This window comes from Megalops cyprinoides, chromosome 23 (assembly GCF_013368585.1).
Source record: "Megalops cyprinoides isolate fMegCyp1 chromosome 23, fMegCyp1.pri, whole genome shotgun sequence".
In the NCBI taxonomy this organism is placed as follows: Eukaryota; Metazoa; Chordata; class Actinopteri; order Elopiformes; family Megalopidae; genus Megalops; species Megalops cyprinoides.
In genome coordinates this window covers 24,238,450-24,262,269 of record NC_050605.1, presented here as the reverse complement: position 1 = coordinate 24,262,269, position 23,820 = coordinate 24,238,450, and the positions used below count along the sequence as shown (strand labels likewise).

Sequence of the window (23,820 nt, the reverse complement as noted above, 5' to 3'; positions counted from 1 at the left end):
TGTGTGTGTGAGGCCTCTCTGGTCAGTTCAGCCCCCGGCCCGGGGCTCAGCGTGGTTCTCGCGTTAATGCGCCGTAATAAAGGCTCATCTGAGAAATATGAAGATGCAGGCCAGCGGAGCAGCATCTCTGCAGTCTCGGCGCTGAGAGTGAACACACTGCTCTCTGCAGGGCGTTTAGACACACGCCTGGGGGTCGCTTCCCTGGTAACCGCGGGGTACGTCCCATCACAGGCCCCTGTGAGCGATGACACTGCAGCCAATACGATACGCGTGCAATCACACACACTCCAGGGAGAAACGCATTCCCCTCAAAGATGACCTCCTCACCCAGCCAGCAGGAATACGTGCACATAGCTTTCATTGAAACTGTAAAGGTCCTGCTGCATTCTGATCTCTGATGGATGTGTGGATGTTATCACTCTCTTGGTCTGCCAATGTACAATACAGTTTAGCAATGATTGACTCTCCCTCCTCTGTGGGGATTTTTTTCAACCCTGGTGAGGAAATGTTCTGGGATCATATTTAACGGTGTGTTTTTTATCGTCATTTATCATTTCCAAATAAGTCAATCATATCCCACTTTCACAGGAAGGTCTGAGACCTCAGGCAGCTGCCAGGCGGGGAGCAGATGTTATTAGTGCTGTCTGTGGGGAGGGGAGACGGATCGCTTGTTTCTGTGCAGAGTGTCTTGCTTTTTCTCAGCTCTGTGTAACATCACAAAGCACTCCCCCAAGTTTACCCCCCAAAGTTTACCCCCCAGAGTTTACCCCCCAGCACAGCAGCATGGGAACCGGTGGCAGCCCTGCTTCTCCCTTCATATATTTCCACGTTCGCTTACAATGCTGTAAACATCCTATTTTTGGGAGAACAGTACATTCACGAGAGTGATGATCAGCTTTGTGATGTGCCAGTTCGAAGGAGCCAAAACTGCTTTTAACGGGACGACAGGCATCTTAAGTAAACCATTTTGATCCAGTCTGGAGGCGTTGGAGCTGCGTGCTGGGGCTCGGAGCACTGATTCAGAGAGGCTAACGAGTGACAGTGTGTGAACGCAGGAAGTATGGCTGCTTACTGAGCTTACTGTAGCAATAACACGATCATCCAAACCATTTTTATGCCCAGGTGCTTTGGGATGGCAGCCATTGTTTACCTGAAACAGGGCAGCAGAAGCATTGAAAGGAGCATATTTAAATGAGCGCAGCCTCATTTTAAAATCAGAATTAATGAGGTTCCTAAAGTGATCAGGCCTTACTGAAGGCCCTAGGAGGGCAGCTTGCTCTCATTTCCCTGTAGCGCAGACAGTAATAAGGATCTGCGGCTTAAAGCAGCTCTAACACAGCCTCTTGATTTAGGGAGCTGGGTCTCTGGTGGCGGAGAGGCCTCAGATAGTGTCAGATTTGGTGGATTGAATTAAATATAGTTTATTTGCCCCAGTAATGGGCCTTGTTCATTAGTGCAGAGCAGCAGCCCCTCAGAATGCTAATGAAAGACAAATGAATTGGACCCGTAATAGACTTAGTCTCAGCAGGGAGGGATTGCAGACTTCAAAGAGCCCCTTTAAGCACTATTGATCCACTGGGTCTTGTGTTGTCTGGTGATATTGCTTAATAAAACAGATAGAAATATAACCCCCGTTTGCCGTGTAATTGCAAGTGAGCCTCAAATGGTAAAAGTTGAAATCGTAACAGCACACCCACGCATCTGCTTACGAGAGCATGGAAAAGCACGAGTCTCCATATTACAAACAGCCACATTTAAGGTCACAATTATCATTAAATTAAAATTGATTTCTGGAAAAAACAGCCCTGGGGCCGATTGGTTTAAAATTGAATCTGAAGCCTGATTGATAGCGAGTGTGTAATATAATTCTGAGAGGGACGTTTTGATCGACAGACATTTTAATTATCCTCCCTGTAGTGTTTTAAATAAATATGCCTCATGTCGCGGTTACAAAAACTAAACTAAACAGCCTGTTACTGTATGTGGTAGGATTGATTTCATATCACAGAACATCCCCTTTGCTTGTGATCATTTGGAAATTCATAAAATATGACAGTAGATTTTTTAAATAAAACCCTGATAGAGGCTTCAGTCCCCTGTGCTCACAGTCCACCCACATGCTTTAGCTGATATGCAATAGCTCACATGTTGCTGCAAGTTTGGCCCTTTTGCCAAACACCATAAAGGCGTGTGCCTGGGGGTGGCACTGCGCATTGGTGAAACTCCCAGCCTTTTTGGAACAATAAGCTCCTCCGATAAATAACTCAGGAACTCAGGAGCTAAGACTGCAGTCCGGTTCACTTCCACCTGTGCCCTTTTCCTGTCAGAGGTTCAGTGCGGCTGCATGGTCATTACAGGAACGGTTACCAATCTCTGGGTAGTAGGTAGTAATACTGCTTCCTGTGGCATGTGCACTGCTGTGATGTCACTTCCAGCGAGAGGCGATTTGCTGTGCCCACTGTCAGCCTACTGAAATGGGATCAGACACAACTCTTCCCCTGAACTGATGCCCATACATGGGCAGTTCAGCTGGTTAGCTCACCAAACTGGAAGTTTTTGGAAAGAACATGTAATCATGTAAAACACCCTCAGGTTATACATTTTGACAGCATGAACATAATCTTTTTTGAAATCATTTTGCCGTGGTAATTTCAGCTGTTTGCTTCCACTGTCACTGTTGTCAAAACTATGCGGCTGGTTGGGCAAAAACTGCAGTTCAGCCTTCGGAGTTTGTTTTCTCTGAGTCAATATTTGCCTGCAGCTACAGGGGTATAGTCTGTAGAGCACAGTTCATGCAGGCTGGATTCTGTATGTAAGAGAGCTGCTGCTGTATGTAACACAACAACCACTATAGATATACATATACAGCAGCCTCTATATGTAACACTCCTGCTTCTGTATGTAACACTGCTGCTTCTATATGTAACACAGCTGCCTCTGTATGTAACACAGCTGCTTCTGTATGTAACACAGCTGCCTCTGTATGTAACACAGCTGCCTCTGTATGTAACACAGCTGCTTCTGTATGTAACACATCTGCTTCTGTATGTAATGGTTGTCTCAGTGCTGGCTGCATCATTGTGAAGTTGTGTTTCTTTGCTTGGTGTCAGTGTGCTGCGGTGTAGTGTGTGTGTGCTGTGGAGCAGCAGCGGAGGTGTAGTGTGTGTGTGTGCTGTGGAGCAGCAGCGGAGGTGTAGTGTGTGTGTGTGCTGTGGAGCAGCAGCGGAGGTGTAGTGTGTGTGTGTGCTGTGGTCTCCTCACTGAGTGCAGGTAAGAACAGAGCGATAACTGAGAGCTGCTGCAGCTGAAACCTGTAATCCCTGGGGGAAGCCATATGCTTTAATGACGGTTTAATGGCATCTGACCTCGCAGTCACAGGGTGGGTGTGCTGAGGTCCTCTTTCAGCGTGGAGCTACAGAGGAGATGCGGCTGTTTGCATCTCATCCTTTCGTATTGCCCGTAACGACCGCAGTGTAATGCAGCGGAAATCCCAGGGGCCGCCTCTCCGCGCTCCGTGTCAGAGGAGTCTGCATGCTGAGCCCCTGCTCAAGGCAACAGAGACGGAAGCTAATGGCATCGCCGCAGGGTCATTTCCCCTTCCTGTATGCCAGAAATGAAGTTCCCCTCTAACCCACCCCGCCCAACAGAGTCCCCTCAGACTCATTTCCTTTGCCTCAGCCTTTGAAACATCTGAAATGAATGATGGTGAAGCCCACTGAAGCAGCGAGCCTTCTGGCCTGGCTGCTCATCCATCCAGTGCTGCAGAGTGCACCGGGACCTTCGTCTCGGTCTCTCCCTCCTTCTCCTTTAACACATCTTAACACATCACAAGTGCTTTAAATCCTTTCGGCTCAGGCTGGACGTGGGTGACCCGCCTGGCCCTGAGCCAGTCTTCCTTCCGCTGATTTGCCGGTCTGTGATCCCAGCTCACACAGAGGGACGACAGACCTGCGTGGTCTGTGATCCCAGCTCACACAGAGGGACGGTAGACCTGCGTGGTCTGTGATCCCAGCTCACACAGAGGGACGACAGACCTGCATGGGTTTGTGTGCCTGTGTCTTTTCAGTTCTCAGCGCTAATCCTGCAACAGGTGCTAACAGGACGTGGTACGCAGAGGACCTGATGGAAAGCCATGTTCCTTTAAGGAGATTACTGCTGTGCTTTGATTGCACTGATCCCCTGTTGTCGATTTCCAGTTGAGTCGTATTGCAGGGGGTTGTTTACAATGGGCTGGTTTCAAGGCTTATCCGAGAGGATGATGAATTTTGGGAGCTGCAAACAATAAAGCTTAACAGCCAATATACCAAGCCGAAATGAACTGGGTTCAGGTAAAGAAATTATCACAGTTTGTCTGTTTGATGTGAGTACCTGTCAATGTCACTTCAGCTTCTGTAGGTTGCAGATAGGGTTGAAAACAACTTGTTTGATTGTTTTTTTTTTGAAGCAAAGAGCAGCTAAAAGGTCATTTGGGATCTCAAGCATGTAAATCTATACTAAATATCTTTGTAATATTAATTGTTTTGGTTTTTATTCAAGAGTTATTTTACCAGAGTAAATATTTAACCTTATTGCTTTTATTCATCCTTAATTTTACCAGGCAGGGTCAATTGTGCCGTTGTTAATTCTTAATTATACCAGGCACGGCCTTTTGCAGTGATGATCTGGGGGAATTAATAAACAGCCAGACTGAAAGAGCTTGAATTTAGCCAGGGCATCAGGGGCCCACTGCTCTGTGTGAGAAGTGCTGTGGAGCTTTAATGGCCACAGAGAGCCAGGCCCTCAGTTTAACGTCTCATCTGAAAGACGGCATCTCCTACAGCACAGTGTCCCCATCAGTGCACTGGAGCATTGCTGTCCCATTGGGCCCGGAGGGAAGACTGCCCCCTACTGGTCCACCAATACCAACACTACCAACATTTGGTTTTCCCATCCAAGTACAAATCAGTATAGTATAGTGAATCAGATTTTGGTTTTGTGAAGGGCTCAAATTTGTCATGATCTCAGTCATTTTCAGAGCATATCTTTCTCATCTGGAAGAAAAATGTACTCTTACATTTTACAAAAAATCTGGAAACGCAGGCTAATAATATTCTAGCCTTAGAGTTAGCTTTTACATTAGTGAATGCAAGTGCATGAGTGAGTCTGGGCAAACTTCCTGCCTCCTGCCCGGCAGACAGGGAGAAGGGATTGTTCTGTTCTTTCTGACAGAGACGCACAGCCTGTGAAGAGAGACTCTTTTCCTCAGCGTTTGTGGTTCTGACACAGCAAGGTGTGAAAAAGGAGAACAATGATGCACTGTCCACAGCAGCCATCAAAGCTGCTGCCGTGCTGGCGACTGGCTTTGTAAAGCATATTCATTTTTTTTACTTTTGTTATAGACTCAGATTTACAGCATGTAGTTGGCAGATCGACATGCTGCCATTAAAGATCCAGACTGCTACCTGTTTCCCTCCTGGGGATTTCTCCTGCAGAGTGTGCGTTTAGGGTTAGGGTTAGGGTTAGGGTTACGGTTAGGGTTAGGGTTAGGGTTAGGGTTACAGTTAGGGTTAGGGTTAGGTTGTAGGAAAATATTCTAAAATTCCAGCCATTTGTACCTTCCCAGACTCCCCTCTAATGGTGGCTCTAATCCAGGCTGTACAGGCCGGAATTTGCATTGGCCCACCCGATCTTTTTATCCCCTTGTTCCATACATTTCCCAGCATACAGCTCCCAATTTGGGTTTGGGTTGGGGTTAGGGTTAGGGTTTGAGTTAGGGTTGGGGTTAGGGTTAGGGTTGTGCTGGTGTCCGCAGGTCTCCTGCAGTGTGTGTGTTTAGGGTTAGGGTTAGGGTTAGGGTTTGAGTTAGGGTTAGGGTTAGGGTTAGGGTTTGAGTTAGGGTTAGGGTTAGGGTTAGGGTTTGATTTAGGGTTAAGGTTAGGGTTAGGGTTAGGGTTTGATTTAGGGTTAGGGTTAGGGTTTGGGTTGGGGTTAGGGTTAGGGTTAGGGTTTGATTTAGGGTTAGGGTTAGGGTTAGGGTTAGGGTTGTGCTGGTGTCCGCAGGTCTCCTGCAGTGTGTGTGTTTAGGGTTAGGGTTAGGGTTAAGGTTAGGGTTAGGGTTAGGGTTTGATTTAGGGTTAGGGTTGGGGTTAGGGTTAGGGTTAGGGTTTGATTTAGGGTTAGGGTTAGGGTTGTGCTTGTTATGGTTGTGCTGGTGTCCGCAGGTCTCCTGCAGTGTGTGTGTTTTTCCTGTCATAGGAGCCCTATTCACTGCTCAGTGACCCTTGACCTTAGACCCATGTGTCTGCCACACGGCAGGTTGTGTTCACATGGAGAATCCACGGCTGTTTATAGATTCTGAAAGTAACACCAAGGTGACCTAAGACTGGCCCAGCTGCTCTAATATTTGAACAGCATCAGCGTGACATCAGCATGACATCAGTGTGACATCAGCGTGACGCAGTGTAACATCAGTGTGATGAAGTCAGAGTACTGCTACCCAGTAGAGGATCAGTAAACCTCCACTGCAAGGAAAGTAGCTTCTCTGTTTCCGTCTGTCACAGGCTGGGGTTTGATGTTCATCTGTTGCTGTGGAATTGACAGACAGTCTCTGATAAGATTTAGCGAGGGATACAGGTTATTACAGCAGCACTGACCCTGGTTACAGCAGGTAACCTTGTGTCCTCCACTGCTTGCTGAATAGATGGAATAAATATCCTCCTTACCTTGAACTACACCTGTGTACACAACCTCACCTGTACACACAGCCTCTGGCATTTCTATGGAAAATATTCCAAACTGCCGCTGTCGCTTCAGCAAAGAGTTCTGATGCGAAAAGCAGCTCTTGGATAAAGTGATTCACAGGAAGTGAGTCTGTGCTGAACCTTCACACATGCCTCACCACTAACGTGCTAAAGTTTGGGCTCAAGCGTAAGAGCAGACATTGCTTTCAGTGAATCTGTCACTGTGTGAGGAGCTGACTACTGAAACCTGTTGCAGGAGAAAACGCGATACGGATATATTTACTGTGCTGGCAGCAGCCCACGGAAAATCAGCTTTATGTCTTTAAAAACTTTACGGTACGCAGAATCATTTTTCCCAACATGCAGCTAAGTCCGTGCCAGTTCCATGTGGAATCAATTACTCTTTATGCTGTGGATGAAAGGTGCGCAGTGTATTGTGGGAAGGCTTGTTTGGTCTGTTGGAATCAGTGGGGCTTTGCCGCTGCTGTGCTGGGGATTGATGCCACCGCGGCCAGCAAATGCCAGCTCTGAGAGCCATCCTCCAGGCGAACTGTCCAACATTTTTAACATTTTTAACCTTTTTATGTGTGTGTGTGTGTGCATGTCATATGTTATAGGTCATATGTCAGCACTGTCTTTGTAATATTTATTTTTGTGTATATTGTATGTTTTAAATTCCATGTTACATGTGTCATGTGTTTTTTTTTGTAGCTTACATGTTAAGGACACCCATCTCTCTCTTGAACTGCAAAACCAGTTTACCCACGGGTACCAATAAAGTAAACTGAACTGAACTGAACTGAACGATCCACGATGTGCTCTCATCCCTTTCCTAACTCAATTAACAAGTGAAGTCCACTGGAATCTCAGTGAGCGCGGCCATCGTCAGATGGGGGGAGGGGCCAAGCTGATTGGCTGCCCTCCTTCCTCAAGATCTTTCTCTGGGAAGGAGGACGCATCACCAAAAAGCTCCACTCTGCAGCAGTTCTGCCTACAGTCGGGCAGCTTGTTAATTACACTGATCACCTCCTTTCCTGAAGGGAACCAACAGATACTCATTGCGGATTCCTCAGCCTCAGGGTGTGCTCCCTGATGCTGACTGTGTTGACTGTGTTGACTGTGTTGACTGTGTGGTTTGTGCGAGGTGTGTTGCGGATTCCTCAGCCTCAGGGTGTGCTCCCTGATGCTGCCTGTGTTGACTGTGTTGACTGTGTGAGGTGTGTCAGTCTCAGGCAGTGTCCTGCGTCTGTGTCCTGCTGTGCTGCTGTAGAATCAGAGCGTCTGCTTTCACTGTTTGCCATGGACACTTGCCATCGCAGCGAGATCAAAGGTAAACCAATCCCTGGATCAAACACTCCGCGCTAAAGAAAACACCAGGAAATGAAGCGATTTGGGCTGTTGGAAAAACATTGATTTTTATTAAGTATGCATTTTAGGTTTAATATTTTGTAAACATTGTTTGACAGTTATCCTTTCAGCAAGCTTTCACAGATTGAGTGGATAGCTGTGCAGCTTCAATCAGGAATGTTTTTTCAAAGGAATCTGGGGAGAAGAAAAGCACTTCTGACAGACACTTCAGATACACGTGTGTGTGTGTGAGTGTGTGTGTGTGTGTGTGAGTGTGTGTCTGTGTGTGTGTGTGTGTGTGTGTGTGTGTGTGTGAGTGTGTGTGTGTGTGTGTGTGTGTGTGTGTGTGTGTGTGTGTCGGTCTGTGTGTGTGAATTTGTGTGTGTGTGTGTCTGTGGTTTGTGTGTGTGAATATTGTTTTTTGGCTGTTATGCCCTTTTGTGTGGGCCTTTCCTTTCTCTCTTGTGAACGCTGAAGCTGCATCCTGCGAGCACACCACCAGCACCCCCATGCCAGCACACTGCTCCCAGACCAGCTGCACAGCCCCCCCATGACCCCCATCATGCCAGCACACTGCTCCCAGACCAGCTACACAGCCCCCCCATGACCCCCATCATGCCAGCACACTGCTCCCAGTCCAGCTGCACATTCAGAGGTTCTAATCTGCCCTTATTGCCAGCTTCTCCAGTTCCTCAGCAGTAATACCCTGGGGCTGTAATCGCACAGAGCCACCCAGGGCCCCCTCTGCGTCTGTGAGATGTGCTGTATGCAGGCCAGGGGCACCCTCCCCCCCCTCCCGCCCCCAACACAGCAGACACACACACACACACACACACACACACACACACACGTGCGCACACACACACAGCCACAGAGCAGCAGGCTATTCAGCGGTCAAAGGACACGATATATTTGGCTTGGAGTGACCCTGTGAGGTGTTTGCCTCCCTCCGCTGAGGCATGGAGGGAGGTGCCGGCAGCAGACCCCGCTGAAGGGTGTGAGGACACGCGGGGAGAGCAGGTGCTGTGGTCTTTTCACAGACATGCACTGCAGTTCTGCAGGACCAGGTCACCCGGCTGTCAGCTAGCTGCGTGCTTCATATAACTGACGTAATGAGGACATTGTGTGGGGTATTTTCTTCCGTGGGAGCAGCGGTAGAGCCTACAATGTTTGCGGATCTAATCAGGAGAAGGAGAACCCTCCAGAGAATTCTCCTATGAGAGGCCTGAGGTCCACACCAATAAAGCCCGATAGCACAGGCCAGCACACACCACCGTGCTCGGAGTCCGTCGCTGCCATGGCAACGTCAGCAATTCTGAGACGGGTCAGCTCTGTGTCAGGCGGAGTTCAAGATCCCAAAAATCCAGGATAACAGTGAGAGCGGGTTCAGACCAAGCCTGTCAAAACAAGGCAAGAATGTCCCATCACTGGGGGTGATCACAGACGTGCCCCTCTGAAACCCTGGGAACCGAGCCACGGAGCGCAGCTCCAGCTCAGAGAGGGGTTCCTGCAGTCTGATATTTTGGTCTATTCTGTGTTTTCACTAACGCTGTGAGTATAGGTCCACCGTGAAAATAATCTCCGAAAATAATCTCCATTTATGTTTTCCTGCCCTTGGTTTAATCTTTCATATTCTCAGTTGGTGATATTTATCTAACCATCCTGGGGAATTCTGGCAGAGATTCCCTCTGTAGTTTTGATCTTTGATGTAGCCCTCATTCTGTGCCTTAAAAGGGCAGTGTGTCCTACACTGATCGTCGCTTGAGGCTCATATAATAAGAAAACTAAATTCGTTCAAGCTGAATTTGAGATATTTGCCTGTCATCACTGAAGGCAGAAATCCAGGCTTTGTACCTAAATACAGCTTGGGGAAGAGCTGAAATCCTCTGGGGTCAGATTCCTATCTCCACGTTCTCTTGATATGTCCACATGTTAGGGGGCAAGGTGTGTGATGCTTGGACCTGTGCAGGTAACCCTGTCCCCTTGTAATGTAGTGATCAGCACAGGTAAGCCTGTGTCTCTGTAATGTAGGCATCAGCACAGGTAAGCCTGTGTCTCTGTAATGTGTGGACCAGCACAGGTAAGCCTGTGTCTCTGTAATGTAGGCATCAGCACAGGTAAGCCTGTGTCTCTGTAATGTGTGGACCAGCACAGGTAAGCCTGTGTCTCTGTAATGTAGGCATCAGCACAGGTAAGCCTGTGTCTCTGTAATGTAGGCATCAGCACAGGTAAGCCTGTGTCTCTGTAATGTAGGCATCAGCACAGGTAAGCCTGTGTCTCTGTAATGTAGGCATCAGCACAGGTAAGCCTGTGTCTCTGTAATGTAGGGATTAGCACAGGTAAGCCTGTGTCTCTGTAATGTAGGCATCAGCACAGGTAAGCCTGTGTCTCTGTAATGTAGGGATTAGCACAGGTAAGCCTGTGTCTCTGTAATGTAGGCATCAGCACAGGTGAGCCTGTGTCTCTGTAATGTAGGGATTAGCACAGGTAAGCCTGTGTCTCTGTAATGTAGGCATCAGCACAGGTAAGCCTGTTTCTCTGTAATGTAGGCATCAGCACAGGTAAGCCTGTGTCTCTGTAATGTGTGGACCAGCACAGGTAAGCCTGTGTCTCTGTAATGTAGGGATTAGCACAGGTTTGTGAGATCCCCTTTAGAAGTGCTCTTTCTTTCCTGCCTCACCCTCCAGCTCCCCAGACGGAGAGGTCAGCATTGGGCATGATTTATGACCCAGCCAGTCCCATTGTTCTCCGGATCCTTTTGAATGTGATGTAAGCTTTTGCCTCGAGTGTGCTTGCACGTTTCGCTTTCTGAGATTTTCTCAACCGCAAGTACGACCACAAGCTCTGGGTCAAGGGTCTCACTGTCTCCTGCTCGCTGTCATTTGAGGAGTTATGGCCCTGAGGAGAATTATGTGTTCCAGTGAGGGACTCACTCTTGTAACCCCACGTCAGTGATAAACTCCACTATTGTTGGCTCAGATTCTGTGTCCAGGTTTGTTGTGTCTGGGTGCTCAGGCCCTCAGCCTGAAACAATACACCACGAACAGCCTATCTGACCACTCTTAATCATTAACTGCCTGTGTGCTTTACAGAGTCCTTTAGTCTCGGCATCTGAGCCAGGATTCAGTTTCATTAATTATTGATGGCTTTAGTTTCTTGCTGCAGTCTCTGCCGGGAGAGGCAGGTGAAGGCTGGGTGTTTTTGCAGGGTGTTTTGGGGGGGCCGTCGAAAGCTGGCCGGAAAAGAGCAGAATTCTGTCCGTTTCCCAGGCATTCCGCCCCCCTGTGATCAGAGCGGGGAGATCTCCGCGGGGATGTGACGCTCTCTCTGCGAGGCAGCAGACCTCAGCTCTGTTACACGCTTCTCCAAGAGCCAAATGCATGTTTAGGGAGATGGCCAAATGTAACAGAATATTGGATCTCATTTTCTCATATTTCCTTAGGCCTGGCTTTCTACTCTGGGCCAATTGTCCATTACACACGTTAACTACGGGGTCCTGAGCAGCTGTGAAAGAGCCTCTTTGTCTGTGTGAGTTGTGGATGTTCTGAACGCTTCATTAAAAGAGGCGTGGTGCGAATCTGCGTGATGGTGGCAGGGTGGGGTCTGACTGCTCTCCCTCTGTGCTGTGTTTTCCTCCAGAGCGACGCGGACGACCCCTCCGACTGCGGCAGTCACGGGCGGGGCTTTCAGCTGGAGGTGACCAGCACCATGAAGCGCCTGGACTACCTGCACGGCCAGTTCCGCAACGTCCTGCTCACCTCAATCGCGGTCTCACCTGTGCAGGACGACACCGTGGCAACCCTGGGAACCGCAGACGGCCGAGTCATCCAGGTACCTCAGGGGTCAGGGGGCAGGGGTCAGGGGTCACAGAGGCCCCAGCACCTGGGGGACTCCCTCAGCGATTGGGTCTCGCCTCTGTGACCACACCCTCAGAGCTTGGCTTGTTTAACAGCTCCTTAAAACAGAAAGACATTAAAACGTGAATCTGTACCTGACTTTGGTAGGCAAATTCATATTTTATGGACATTACGTTAAATTACATTTCATTACGTTGTGTTATATTACATATACTTTCAACAAAGCACTATCCTTCACTTTGGCTGGAAATTTTAAGGTTGTGTGCCTTTTGAAAACACTTCCATTTGAGGCAGTGTTTCCCACTGTGGTGCTGTGTTTCACAGATGATTCTGAATCTGTACATCTATAACTCTACTGTTATGAAGGCACTTTTTATCAGTAACTGTAAATAAGAGTGTCAGTGAGATGGATAAGTGCAATGTAAATGCTCACTTCATTACTCCCTGTGGTTGGCTTTGGTTATCTCACGCTTCACACTCTGAAAGTTCAGAAGTTCATTTTTCTGGGCCAAAAAAGTGCTCTGGTTATGGCACTTGTAGTTTCCCTTTTTTATTGTGTATGTAAATGGGCAGGATGTTGGTACGTGACCAGAGAAACTGCGCTCAGAGGAGCGGGGGGTACAGGTGCCCGGGCAGGTTGGGAAACACGCACTCTTCCTGTTTGTGTAACAGCCACCTCTGTCCCACTCCGACGCTTTCCAAACCTGCACACGCCATGGGCACGCTCTGACAAACAGCGGCTCTTCCTATCTAAGCTGGGAGCATTACTCACGCTGGCGATACTGACAAAAAAATAAAGTGTCTCCAATTCTGGGCATGAACACATTTTCAAAAAATAGCTTTTGGAATGAGTTGAGAGAGAGACTAATAAGCACAAGATGGATTTTTTTGCTTTATCTGTCCTCTCAGATGCGGTTTAGATTCACAGCGCTTGCCGTTCCTGTTTTATAGACGGAGGGTAAAATCGCAGCAGACAGCTGCGCGGAAGCGGCGGGTTAATGGCGATGGCGGCGCGGCGGTGACACGTCCTCGCCCGGCCCGCAGCGGAGCGGCCGCAGCTGTCGCCGTTTCTCGCCCATTGTCTCGCGGCGGCTGCTGGGAGCGGGCGCGCGGCCGCAGCTGTTGTGCGCAGCGCGGGAGGTCGGCCGTGAGAGCGTGCGTGAGAAAGCGGCCGCTGGGCCGCTCCGCCAGTGCGCTGGGATCTGTTTACCTTTTGTTCCCAGAGAAAAATGCTTTCAGCCACGGAGGGCGATTGTGAAAAGGTCTCCCATGGCCTGTACACTGACAAAGTGTTTCCCTCTAGAAAAAGCTTTTTCAGTGTCATGTGGGGAATAGTACCTTTGTGGTATTTGAGAACTGTTTCCTCCCATTCATATTCAATAAGATGCATTTCACACAATCGGTGCCACATCTTAGAAACCTGCTCATTCCCACATGCTTTTGTCCCTTGTCTGAATTATGTTTATTTTACCAGAGACTTGATCTGGCCTCTTCAAACAGGCATGGAGAGCTTTTTATATTATTCTTCTGCTTGTCACTGATCACGTGATTTAAAATCAAAACATTTGGGGAGATAAAGACAAAAGAATTTATCTCTTGAGCTACTTCTGGTTATTTCATATCAGCCATTAGAAACTACAGCTAATCTGGGCTGGTAAACTCCTTATGTGTGTGGCGGGTTCTGGCATTGCAGTATTTGCAGATGCTAAGATGTTGATAACATTTCCCTCCTTCCTGTGTGTTCACTTTTCTATAACTGTTGGTGGAAAGATTTGGCTGGGAGATGACTGGGGGCGTCTTGCATGGGAGAATTTCATTTCCTCCTAATTTCGACAATTACGAAATTCTCACTAAGTTTATCTAATGATTTATTGATTTTGTAATAATGTCACAATGTAGTTTACAGAACATGACCCTGCAAAGGTCTCGCCTGTGGCAGTTGTTCAGGCTGATGACTCCTTTGCTGAAGCCCGCAGCACTGCGGTGCAGAGGTGTCTCTTTCAGCTACACACCCCTCTACAGCTCTGGCCTGTGTCACTCCACTCAGGAGGAATGTTCTGGAATTTCCAGCAGCCTCGGTCCTGCAGATGGGACAGTCTCTCCAGAAAGCTGTTAAGGGTTGGTTTGAATCCCCCCAGGGCCCCTGCAGGTTTTGTTTGCAAAATTGTGTCTGTGGAGGTATGCGGGCTTTCTTTATGCCCACTGAAAGAGACCGGGGTGAGTCACTGTAACTCCGTGTGAAAGGAGCTCTGGTTTGAGCTTTTGGGGAGCAGCGGATACTATGAACATATCCGAGCAAACACAGCCGGAGAGCAGCAGTCTGGCCGTGTTCTGACACAGGCTGAAAGTACACCTCCTCAGGTTCCCTAACCCATCCTCTTCCCTCTGTTTCCACCTGCATCTTTCACTCCATGCTGGTCACCTGCATGCTGTGATTGGCTGTTACCCTGTGCACTGTGATTGGCTGCTATGCTCTGCACTGTGATTGGCTGCTACCCTCTGCACTGTGATTGGCTGCTACCCTGTACACTGTGATTGGCTGTTACAGCACCTCTGTTTTCAGCCTTTTTATGTTGTTGTCCTCAGTGTGGTGCTTTTAGAACATCATATGAGAAGTGCTTTTATTAAGCCTTATTATATGCCCTAACCTGTGAGATGGGATGCATAAGAATGTCTGCTAAAGGAGCACGTGTAAATGAGTGCACAGGTGTGAGGTTAAGCAGCGTTTTCTCTGGCAGGCGCTGTAGAGGGATGCGGTAGTGTAACCGCAGTTGATGAGTGTCGCCTCGGGCGTACAGAGGCGTGTCACGCTCAGACGCCTCCCGACATGTTGAAGTTGTGATGCACTCTGTGTGTCAGGCATGCCTATTGTTTTCCGTCTCTCTTACGCATCAGCAGCCATGGTGATGCTATAGAGACTCTGTCATCTGTGCCTTCATCACAACAATGCCATTTATTACAGTATCCATAGCAGCGTGGGGAAATCTCACGCAGCGGGTTTCCAAATCCGCAGGTCTTCGATTCAACACCATGTGTTTGCATACGTGTGTGTGTGTGTGTGTGTGTGTGTGTGCGTGTGCTTGCGTGTGCATGTGTGTGTGGGCTGGTTGATTGCTGAAATTATAAACTGATGAAATCAAACTCAAAATTTCTCTGTAGTGTCACATAAACTAACACATTCCTGGAGGATGTATGACACATTTTTGTGACACATTTTCTCAGCGATTGAAGGTTTCTCTGACCGGTGTTCTCCTCTCTGTGAGGACGATGTCTCTCTGTGAGGACGATGTGCCTCTGTGAGGATCTGAGGACGGTGTGTCTCTGTGAGGACAGCGTGTCTCTGTGAGGATGGTGTGTCTCTGTGAGGATGTGAGGACAGCGTGTGTCTGAGAGGATGTGAGGACTGCGTGTCTCTGTGAGGACGGTGTGTGTCTGAGAGGACGGTGTGTGCCGGCAGCATGTTCAGGCGTGTGCAGGATCACCAGCTGTGTTTTCCCTGCCAGGCTGCCCTTCGGTATTTACGGCAGCGGCAGGCGTCAGCTCGCCAGCCCACACCGCAAACAAACGCATCTCTCCTCCTGCCTGCTGTTGTCAGGTGGTGGTTTCCCGCTCCAAACAAAGGACGGCCCACGTGAACTTCCGATTGGCCACGCTGCCCGTGTCCCCGGCGGCGGCTCTGCTGTCGTCCCCGCGGCCACACGGCTCCGCATTGTTGGTGACAGGAAACAAGGTGAATGGCTTGGACCGGCTCCGCACAATTTTTGTCCAAATTTTTAGGCACTCTCTCCAAAAAAAATGATAAACAGCAGATTTCTGGAACAGCGAGGTGCAGACCCACACGTACCTCAGAAAACAGATTAAGGATCTCTCTCTGAGGTCATGAACTCTATTCAAAATAGCACTGTCCCACTTTTTCATGAAGATATGCTATGCTGCCAGGAAAACACAACATGAAATAACTTATTGTATGTTAGAGCTCAGTTTCCTGAAAAATCCTGTGGAAATCCTTTATGACTTATAAATGGGATACGCAGAATATGATTGCACTTATAGTCTTTGCAGAGAGAGAGGGAGAGGGAGAGATGGAGGGAGATTGAGAGAGAGAGGGAGAGATAGAGGGAGATTGAGAGAGAGAGGGAGAGAGATAGAGAGAGATTGAGAGAGAGGGGGAGAGGGAGAGAGAGACAGAGGGAGAGATAGAGAGAGATTGAGAGAGACAGAGAGAGAGAGAGACAGAGGGAGAGATAGAGAGAGATTGAGAGAGAGGGGGAGAGATAGAGAGAGATTGAGAGAGAGGGGGAGAGATAGAGAGAGAGAGATAGAGAGAGAGAGATTGAGAGAGAGGGGCAGCATAAATGAGCAGGCAAACAGAGCATAACGTGACGCTCTTCCTGCTGATTTTATGGGAAAACCAGGAGGTGCCAATCAGCCAGGACACCTACGCTATGAAGCAACTTCCCTGAGTTTCTCAGAGGCTGCCAAGACATTAGCGGTCAGAGGAAGACAGTGATAGTGAGTAACAGGCTCCTCGAGATCTCAGTCTCTCTCTCCCTCTAGTGAGAGCTCACTGCATTTCTGACATAAACACAGGACCACCTCTCCCTCCCTTCCGTCTTAGAACAAAAGAAGACAGCATAAAAAAGTAATAAAATAATTTTAAAAATTTCAAACACCAGTAAAGATGTATAACATTCCCTTTTCTAAAATATATTAATAGGAAACAGACACAGAGAGTATTAATATTATTTTGTGATAGTCAGATAACTGTGATAAGTGCTGGTGGTATGGTTTTCCTGATCTTCTCTCCTGTCTGGCCCAGATCACCAAGGTTCCGCTGGCTGGTCCCGGGTGCGAGCAGCTGTGGTCCTGCAGCTCCTGCCTGCTGGCCCCACCCTTCATGGGCTGTGGCTGGTGTCAGAACCGCTGCTCCAGGTCGCAACAGTGCCCCACCTCACACTGGACCCAGGACTCGTGCACCCCCACCATCACCGCGGTAACTGCTTCCCCCCCAACCCCCACACACACAGTCAAACCTCAAAAACTGGACCTAAATGGAATCAGCATTCTGCTGGTGAATGTAACCTTCACCAGTAAAATGCTTTCCAGCATCTACGCTATCTCTCCACATAAGAAATCATGAAAACTAAGGACACTATTACACCATGTGACCTTCCCATATTCCCCCCCGGGTCTGTGGGGTTTAGGAGTCTGTGTGTTTGTTATTGTCAGTTGTAGACCACTGGAAATTGTGCTCTTACTAATAATTACTTGTTCATTTAGTAATTCAGAGCCTTTCAGGAGTTTCAGAATGGTCTTTTACCCTTTAAAAACCTACATCCTGTCTACACTTGTCTGGCGTTAGCTTTGAGAGGTTGTTCTGGTGGAACGTGTTAAAAAGGGAGATCAGGCCAGAGACAGAGAAAAGCTTCAGCAGTAAACCTGTGCATTTCCTCTGGGTGTGAGGACGCAGAAAGCTCAGCGATGGAGAAAGGGCACACATTGTCTCTCAGAGGCCGGTCTCTGTGGGGGAGCTTTATGAGCTGAAGTCTCTGACTGAGGACCCCGAAGGAGGGCATTTAGTGCTGCTGTTTTCAGCCTTTGTTCTGTGAAGAGAGCTCCTGCTTAGCGAAGTATGCCGGTTCTGCAGACGCCTCAGCTGAGCAATGCGTGACGCTCTTTAATGGCAGGGTCTGTTGTGCTGTTTTTACTGGTGCACCCCTCGCTGTTAGATTGTCCACAGAGACAAAAGCATGCTGCTGGGGAAACGCAGAGGAATGCACACCTTGTGTGTAACGTCAGCGGGGCTCACAGAGCGGGCCAGGCGCGCCTCAGGGAGTGCGCTGGCGTAAAACCCGTGCTCTGAGGCGGAGCTTCACGCTGCGTCCCTGTCTCCTCTCGCTGTGCAGATCTGGCCGGCGAGCGCTCCTGTGGGAGGCGAGACCAGAGTCACCATCTGCGGCACGCATTTCGGCTTCAGCAAGGGCGAGAGGTTCGACGCGGGTCTGATCAAAGTAGACGTCGGTGGAGCCCCATGCAAACTGGACCCAAAGGAGAGCAGCAGCAATCGGTGAGGGGCGTCCTGTTTCCGGAGCAGCAGCTCCACACCTCACTTCCCCTCACAGCTCTCAGCTCCACACCTCACTTCCCCTCACAGCTCTCAGCTCCACACCTCACTTCCCCTCAGACAGAGCTCCTTCCCCCATGAGAGCCAGGCCACGCCCATGGACCCGCCCACCCCGCTCCTCTCCCCCAGCTCTGGTGCCTCTGCTGAATGGGCCATTGAGAGCAGATAGCAGCGATGAGACTGAGCGGGCTAATCCAAATCACGATGCCGTGAATCGCTGTTCACTCGAAAGCCTTCACACTGAAGAGTTCACATGCTCACAGTTTCCCCCATCGTCCCCCCATAACCAGCCTCTCAGCGCATGCTGGGATTAGGTTATCTGATCCTCACTGTTCTGCCTGCAGGCTGGTCTGCAAGGCGGGCGCGGTGACAGTCCCCCTCAGCAAGCGCATGGTCAGGGTGTACAGTGGGAAGGAGATGGCACAGAAAGAGGGCTTCTCCTCAGTGGTGAGTTTCCCACTCCGTCATGTGCGTGCAGTCCTGAGGCGCAGTGTGACAAAGCACCTGGGGAGTCCTCAGGGTTGCAGGTTTGAAAACAACGTGGGGTACTGCTTTTGTGCCTGAGATACCTCCTTACCTTCAGTAAATATCTAGCCATAAACCTTGTTACCTTGAATAAAAACAGCTAGCTATAAACCTCTTTGGCTTCACTAAATTTCTCCCTAGGACACTGTTGTCAGTGTTATCTTACTTGTGTTAATTTCCTCTCAGGACAATGTTATCAGCTTTGTCTTACCTGTGTTTGTTTACCTTAGGACACTGTTATCAGTGAGATCTTCCCCATGTTTGGGCCAAAATCTGGAGGGACGATGCTGACCATCCGAGGAGACTTTCTGGACAGCGGTACCCAGAGACAGGTTTCCGTTGGAGATGCGCCGTGTGAGCTGCGGAGGTGAGGGTTTCCTCAGAGGTCAGACAGCCCAGCGAGAGCTAATTCAATTCCTGCGGGTGACGAGTCCCTTTCAACCCAATGAGATAAATTAGAGTGGAGGTGTTTAGAACAGAGCTTTAGAGGTTTAAGCCTTTGTAACGTAGAAATGTGTGTGTGTACATACCACATCTCCTTTTTTGGAGTGAACCATGAAATAAGTCAGGCTTGAGATGGTAAACTTGGCTGTGCAGTTTTAGAAAGAGGTTTTTGTGCTTGTGTAGTGGCTTTACTCTCTCTCCCTCTTTCTCTCCCCCCCTCCCTCCCTGACTCCCTTTCCCTCTCTCTCTCCCTCCCTTTCTCCCTCTCTCTGTCTCTCCCTCCCTCCCTCCCTGACTCCGTCTCTCTCTCACTCTCCCTCTTTCTCTCCCTCCCTCCCTCCCTGACTCCCTCTCTCTCTCACTCTCCCTCTCTCTCTCACTCTCACTCTCCCTCTCCCTCTCTCTCCCTCTCCCTCTCTCTCTCTCTCTCTCTCTCTCTCTCTCTCTCTCTCCCTCCCTATCTCTTGCAGTGTGTCAGCCAGCGTGTTGGTGTGTAAGACCCCACCACAGTCCGCCCGGTCGAGTCACCCAGTTAAGCTGAAGATCGACTCGGCTGTCCGCGAGGCGGCCGTCCGCTTCAGCTACAATGAGGACCCCTTCATTGAGAGCATCCAGCCCACCCGCTCCTTCATCAGGTGGGTCCGGGCGCTGGCCCCACCCCTGTCCCCGTAACCCCTCCCCTTTTCACCCGCCCTGCCCCCCGTGAGGCCCTGTAACCCGACCCCCTGCGGGTCTGCTCAGAAATGGATCTGGAGGAAGTGTTGAAAACTGTGAAGGAGGCTGCTGAGTGAAAGAGAAAGTGTGCTGTGTGTGTGTGGGGGGATGGGGATGGGGGGTGAGGGTTCGGGGGGGGGGGGGGGGGGGGGGGGGGGGTTGGAGTGATGGAGGGCTTTCTGCTCGACTCAGCACAAAGGCAGGAACCGTGTGGGAGGCTGCGCAGAGAGATCCCCTAACAGCAGGTTTCCCCATTTGCCCCCCGCAGTGGAGGAAGCACCATATCCGCGCACGGGGCCTACCTGCACTCCGCGCTGCAGCCCAGAATGATCATCGCCCCGCAGCGGGACAGCAGGGTCCTGCAGGTGGTGAGTGTGGCGTTCAGAGAGCTGCCCGCGTAGAAATACCTCTCACACCCAGTCACGCGTGTGTTATTACCATTAGCTGCTGGAAAAAACTGCCAGACTCGCAAAAAAAAAAAACACAACGGAAATGTGAAATCCACACTTCTTACTCCGCTTGGCCCTCAGTGTGAAGGAGCTGCACAGGGTCACAGCCTGTCCATTTTCTGCCTTATGTGCAAAAGGCTTCATAAAATTCAACCTAAAAATACAAACACTGTGTCTTGCATCGCTGGTTGTTCTGTCTGAATACCTGCTTTTAAAAACTGGTCAGCACTTCCATCTTTACCTGTGAGAGAGGAGAAGCCGTAGCCCACAGTTGCAGATTCAAATCCCTGGCGCCTGGCTCTGTCTTCAGTAAATCCAACTTGAAATTATAACGTCTGCATGTTGCCCTGGATTAGGGCATTAGCTAAGCATATTAATAATTGTAATTATAATAATTCACCAGCACCGTCTGCTTGAGGACTGCATTAGTGAGGGAAATGAAGCTGCCGTTTAAGCCGCGTGGTCCAGGCACCCTGCCAGTCCTGTCAAACACAGAGGGAGCAGCAACTCTCCGGCTGTTATACTGGCAGGAATTTCTTTTGATTCCCGGTTCCTCTTTGACAGTGAAATGCTCTCACTCTCCACTTCAGCTGACAGATACAAAGAGTTATGTAAGATAAGGTTACAGAAGATTTTAGTGTGATTGAATTTGACATGGGATGACATTGCTAATGATTTAACGTGGGATCTGCTTTAAGCAGGACAGCTGTTGCCGCTCAGGGGCTCCCTGTAAACAGCGATTTCCCTGGACGGAATAAGCGTTTTATTGTTTGGGCTCCACTTGTGAGGATCTGTGAAGAAGGCCGTCTCTGTCCCGCGCACTGACAGTGTGAATCTCAGGATGTCTGATGTGAGAGAGAAGCGGATCTCTCTCTGCCGGAGCAGGTCTGCTTATCAATGGAGAGGTCTGTCTGCCAGTGCTGAGGAATCTGAGAATTATGGATTGAGTTTCACTCCCTCAGCATGGTCTTAGAGGTCTCAGAGGGCTCGGAGAGAGGCCCCCATCTGCCCCTCGGCCCTCTGGGAAACGCCCGGCTCCATGCTGGTACCAGCAGTCAGGGACACACTTCAGAAGGGCACCTCACACAGGTGGATTTGAGTGAGGCTTCATGAACCACAATGCTTCATGGACCAGCCAGTGGGAGACAGAGAACACATGGTAGCTCCACCCATTTTGGCATTCCTTACAGCTCATCTCCTGCCATTCGCTTAAAGAAAACATCTCAGAATCCTACACAATTTCTAGCCGTCTTAAAGAGAATGCTAACGTGAACCCAGGGAAAGTGTTTGGCTGGACACTGGGATTCTTTTCTGGGCCATTTGGTATTTGTGTGCTTTGTTTCGATCGGACACTTTATTTAATGAATTAAACTTTCCGAGTTTAATTCCTTAAATGGTTAAGATTATATCAATGACATATATTTGCTGAGATGGTAATAAGAATGCTATGAGTTTATAGGGTTTCAGAAAAGGACCCTAAGTGCCTTTTAACAAAATAAGAAAAGCTGGTTGTATTTTTTATATATCGCTTACACAGATCTTGGGAAATCTAACGCTCCAGCAATTCCATCTCCCGAGCCACATGAAAGCCTCGGTGAGCGCTCTGGCTCAGTGGTAAGAGTTGACATGGTCAGAAAAAAGAAGCTGTAAAAATCTGTGTGAATTTCTCTGATTATCGAGACCTGAGATCTGAGATCACAGCGTAAACAAGATCGGCCTCTGTGGCTGCGGTGTGTTTCTACACGGGTTCTGTGCAAGTGGACCTCGTACAGACACTCATGCGTGTCCGATACGGGTCACGCAGGGGAAGTCACGCGGAGTTCAAAGACACGCAGTATCCCTGGAACAAGGTCTAAACTGAGCACCTGTTTAAGGGATTCCTAAGACAGTTTGTTCCGTGTCAGATTCGCCAGAATTCAGGAAAGACAGTCCCTGACTAGCCTTCAGGCCAAAGCTTTTCCCTCCAGTAATGTCTTTTATCAGTCTGTTACTGTCACGCTTTTGCTTCTGCCTTTTCACAGAGTTCATATGCAGTTATAATGTCCAAAGCAGTGTTATAAATAAACTAATAATAAACTGTCGGACCCCTGTCTGGAGGTAATGAAGCTCCTCCCATTGAAAAATATTCACCAATCCCAGCGGAGGACAGTGGTGGCCCTGACCGTAGTGTAAGCTAGGAATTCAGGAATTAGTCTCTGACAGTCTTGGCAGATAAACAGGTGGTTTGCTGTCAGTTGGCCCATCTTGGCTCCAGGGGGAAAGTGCTGAAAAGTTGAGTTTTATTTGAAGTGAGTGAGTGCTGGGTGGTTAGGGAGAGTATCGAACTCTTCCAGGAGTTATTGCTCTGCGGGGACCGGAGCTGAGAGACGGGCGAGACGCAGTCAGCATGTAAACACCGCACTGAAACGGACCCGCGGGCCTGCGTATGGTTTATGTTGTGTTTACCAAACGGCCCTGTGGGAGAAGGACTCTGCTACTTTAATAGATCTGTCATTTTATCAGGTCTGAATCGGCCCTGTGTGACTCACAGACCCACTTTAAGGCCTTGCATGGGCATGTTTTAATAACGGTCACGAATATTACAAACAGACAGTGTCAGAGAGATCGGCCCCTCCGGCCTGTGCGTACAATCTATGGGACGCTTGGGTGAGGCGGGTTTTTCTTGGCAAATAAACAAACAAACATAAACGATTCCAGCCGTATTACCATTATTTGTAGTAAATGTGTTTGGCTGTCTGCCCAGAGTTAAATCCGTTTGACGGGAGGTTTATCACATGTTGTGTTCAGAGCGGCGGGAATCTGCAGGCTTTGTGCAGAAGTTAGAGGGTAAACACTTCTTCACTGTGACTGAGGTTCCCTGTCAGAAATCAGACTTATTGAGCAGCAGATCCTCGCTTATTAGCATGTTGGCAAGTGTGTAGCTCAGCATGTTGCCCTTAAGAATGATGGCACTGTGTTTTCAGTACCACGGCACTGTTTTCAGTACCACGGCACTGTGTCTTTCATCGAGATGACAGCCATTGGCCATTGTGACTGTAATATACTGACACTTTTACATTCTAATGGAGTGTTTGCCTGTGATGTTTTCTCCTCTTTTCTGATATGGAGTCCGGCCATTCTGGTGTTAGTAGAGCATGTTCTCAGAGCAGACTCTGTGTGTTCATACAGAATAAAACGGCCTCAGCTCAGGGTATTAGGATGACGTTTAATGTAGGTTTTCTAGAACAGGCATAAGTTGTAGGGATGGCAAACACGCAGGTGGTCTCAGTGTGTGTTCCTGAACACCCAGACAGAACCCAGTCAGAACCCGGATCCCCTGGAGATGGATCTTATTTTCCTCTACATTTGCGCTTGCATGTATTCATCTGGGAAACACCCTTATGCAGAGTGACGTACAGACGTGTAAGATGCAGTGAGGAGTTACAGGAGGAGCATGGCCTGGAAATCAGATTTTAACAGCTTTTTATTATTTGTAAATTTATATGCGGTTATAAGTGGAGTAGAGCATACATATGCAGTGTAAGTATGCATGTCCTGCACGATGCAGACTCAGGGCACTGCTGACCACAGCAGGGCTCAGAGAGTGCCCTTTCAACAGGTGTTTATTTAGCAGCAGGCTGAGCGAATTAGCACACTCAGGG

General features: G+C 49.0%; 1 protein-coding gene across 1 annotated transcript in view; it reads left to right on the top strand.

Annotated features, from left to right (window-relative positions):
- Positions 1-23,820, top strand: part of met (MET proto-oncogene, receptor tyrosine kinase) — a 41,702-nt gene that overhangs the window by 3,779 nt on the left and 14,103 nt on the right. Inside the window, exons 3-10 of the mRNA XM_036518163.1 lie at positions 11,706-11,897; positions 15,519-15,653; positions 16,743-16,916; positions 17,830-17,990; positions 18,392-18,494; positions 18,803-18,939; positions 19,487-19,651; positions 19,999-20,098. Of these exons, the coding sequence (XP_036374056.1) occupies positions 11,706-11,897; positions 15,519-15,653; positions 16,743-16,916; positions 17,830-17,990; positions 18,392-18,494; positions 18,803-18,939; positions 19,487-19,651; positions 19,999-20,098 (1,167 nt within the window). The remainder of the gene's footprint in view (positions 1-11,705; positions 11,898-15,518; positions 15,654-16,742; positions 16,917-17,829; positions 17,991-18,391; positions 18,495-18,802; positions 18,940-19,486; positions 19,652-19,998; positions 20,099-23,820) is intronic.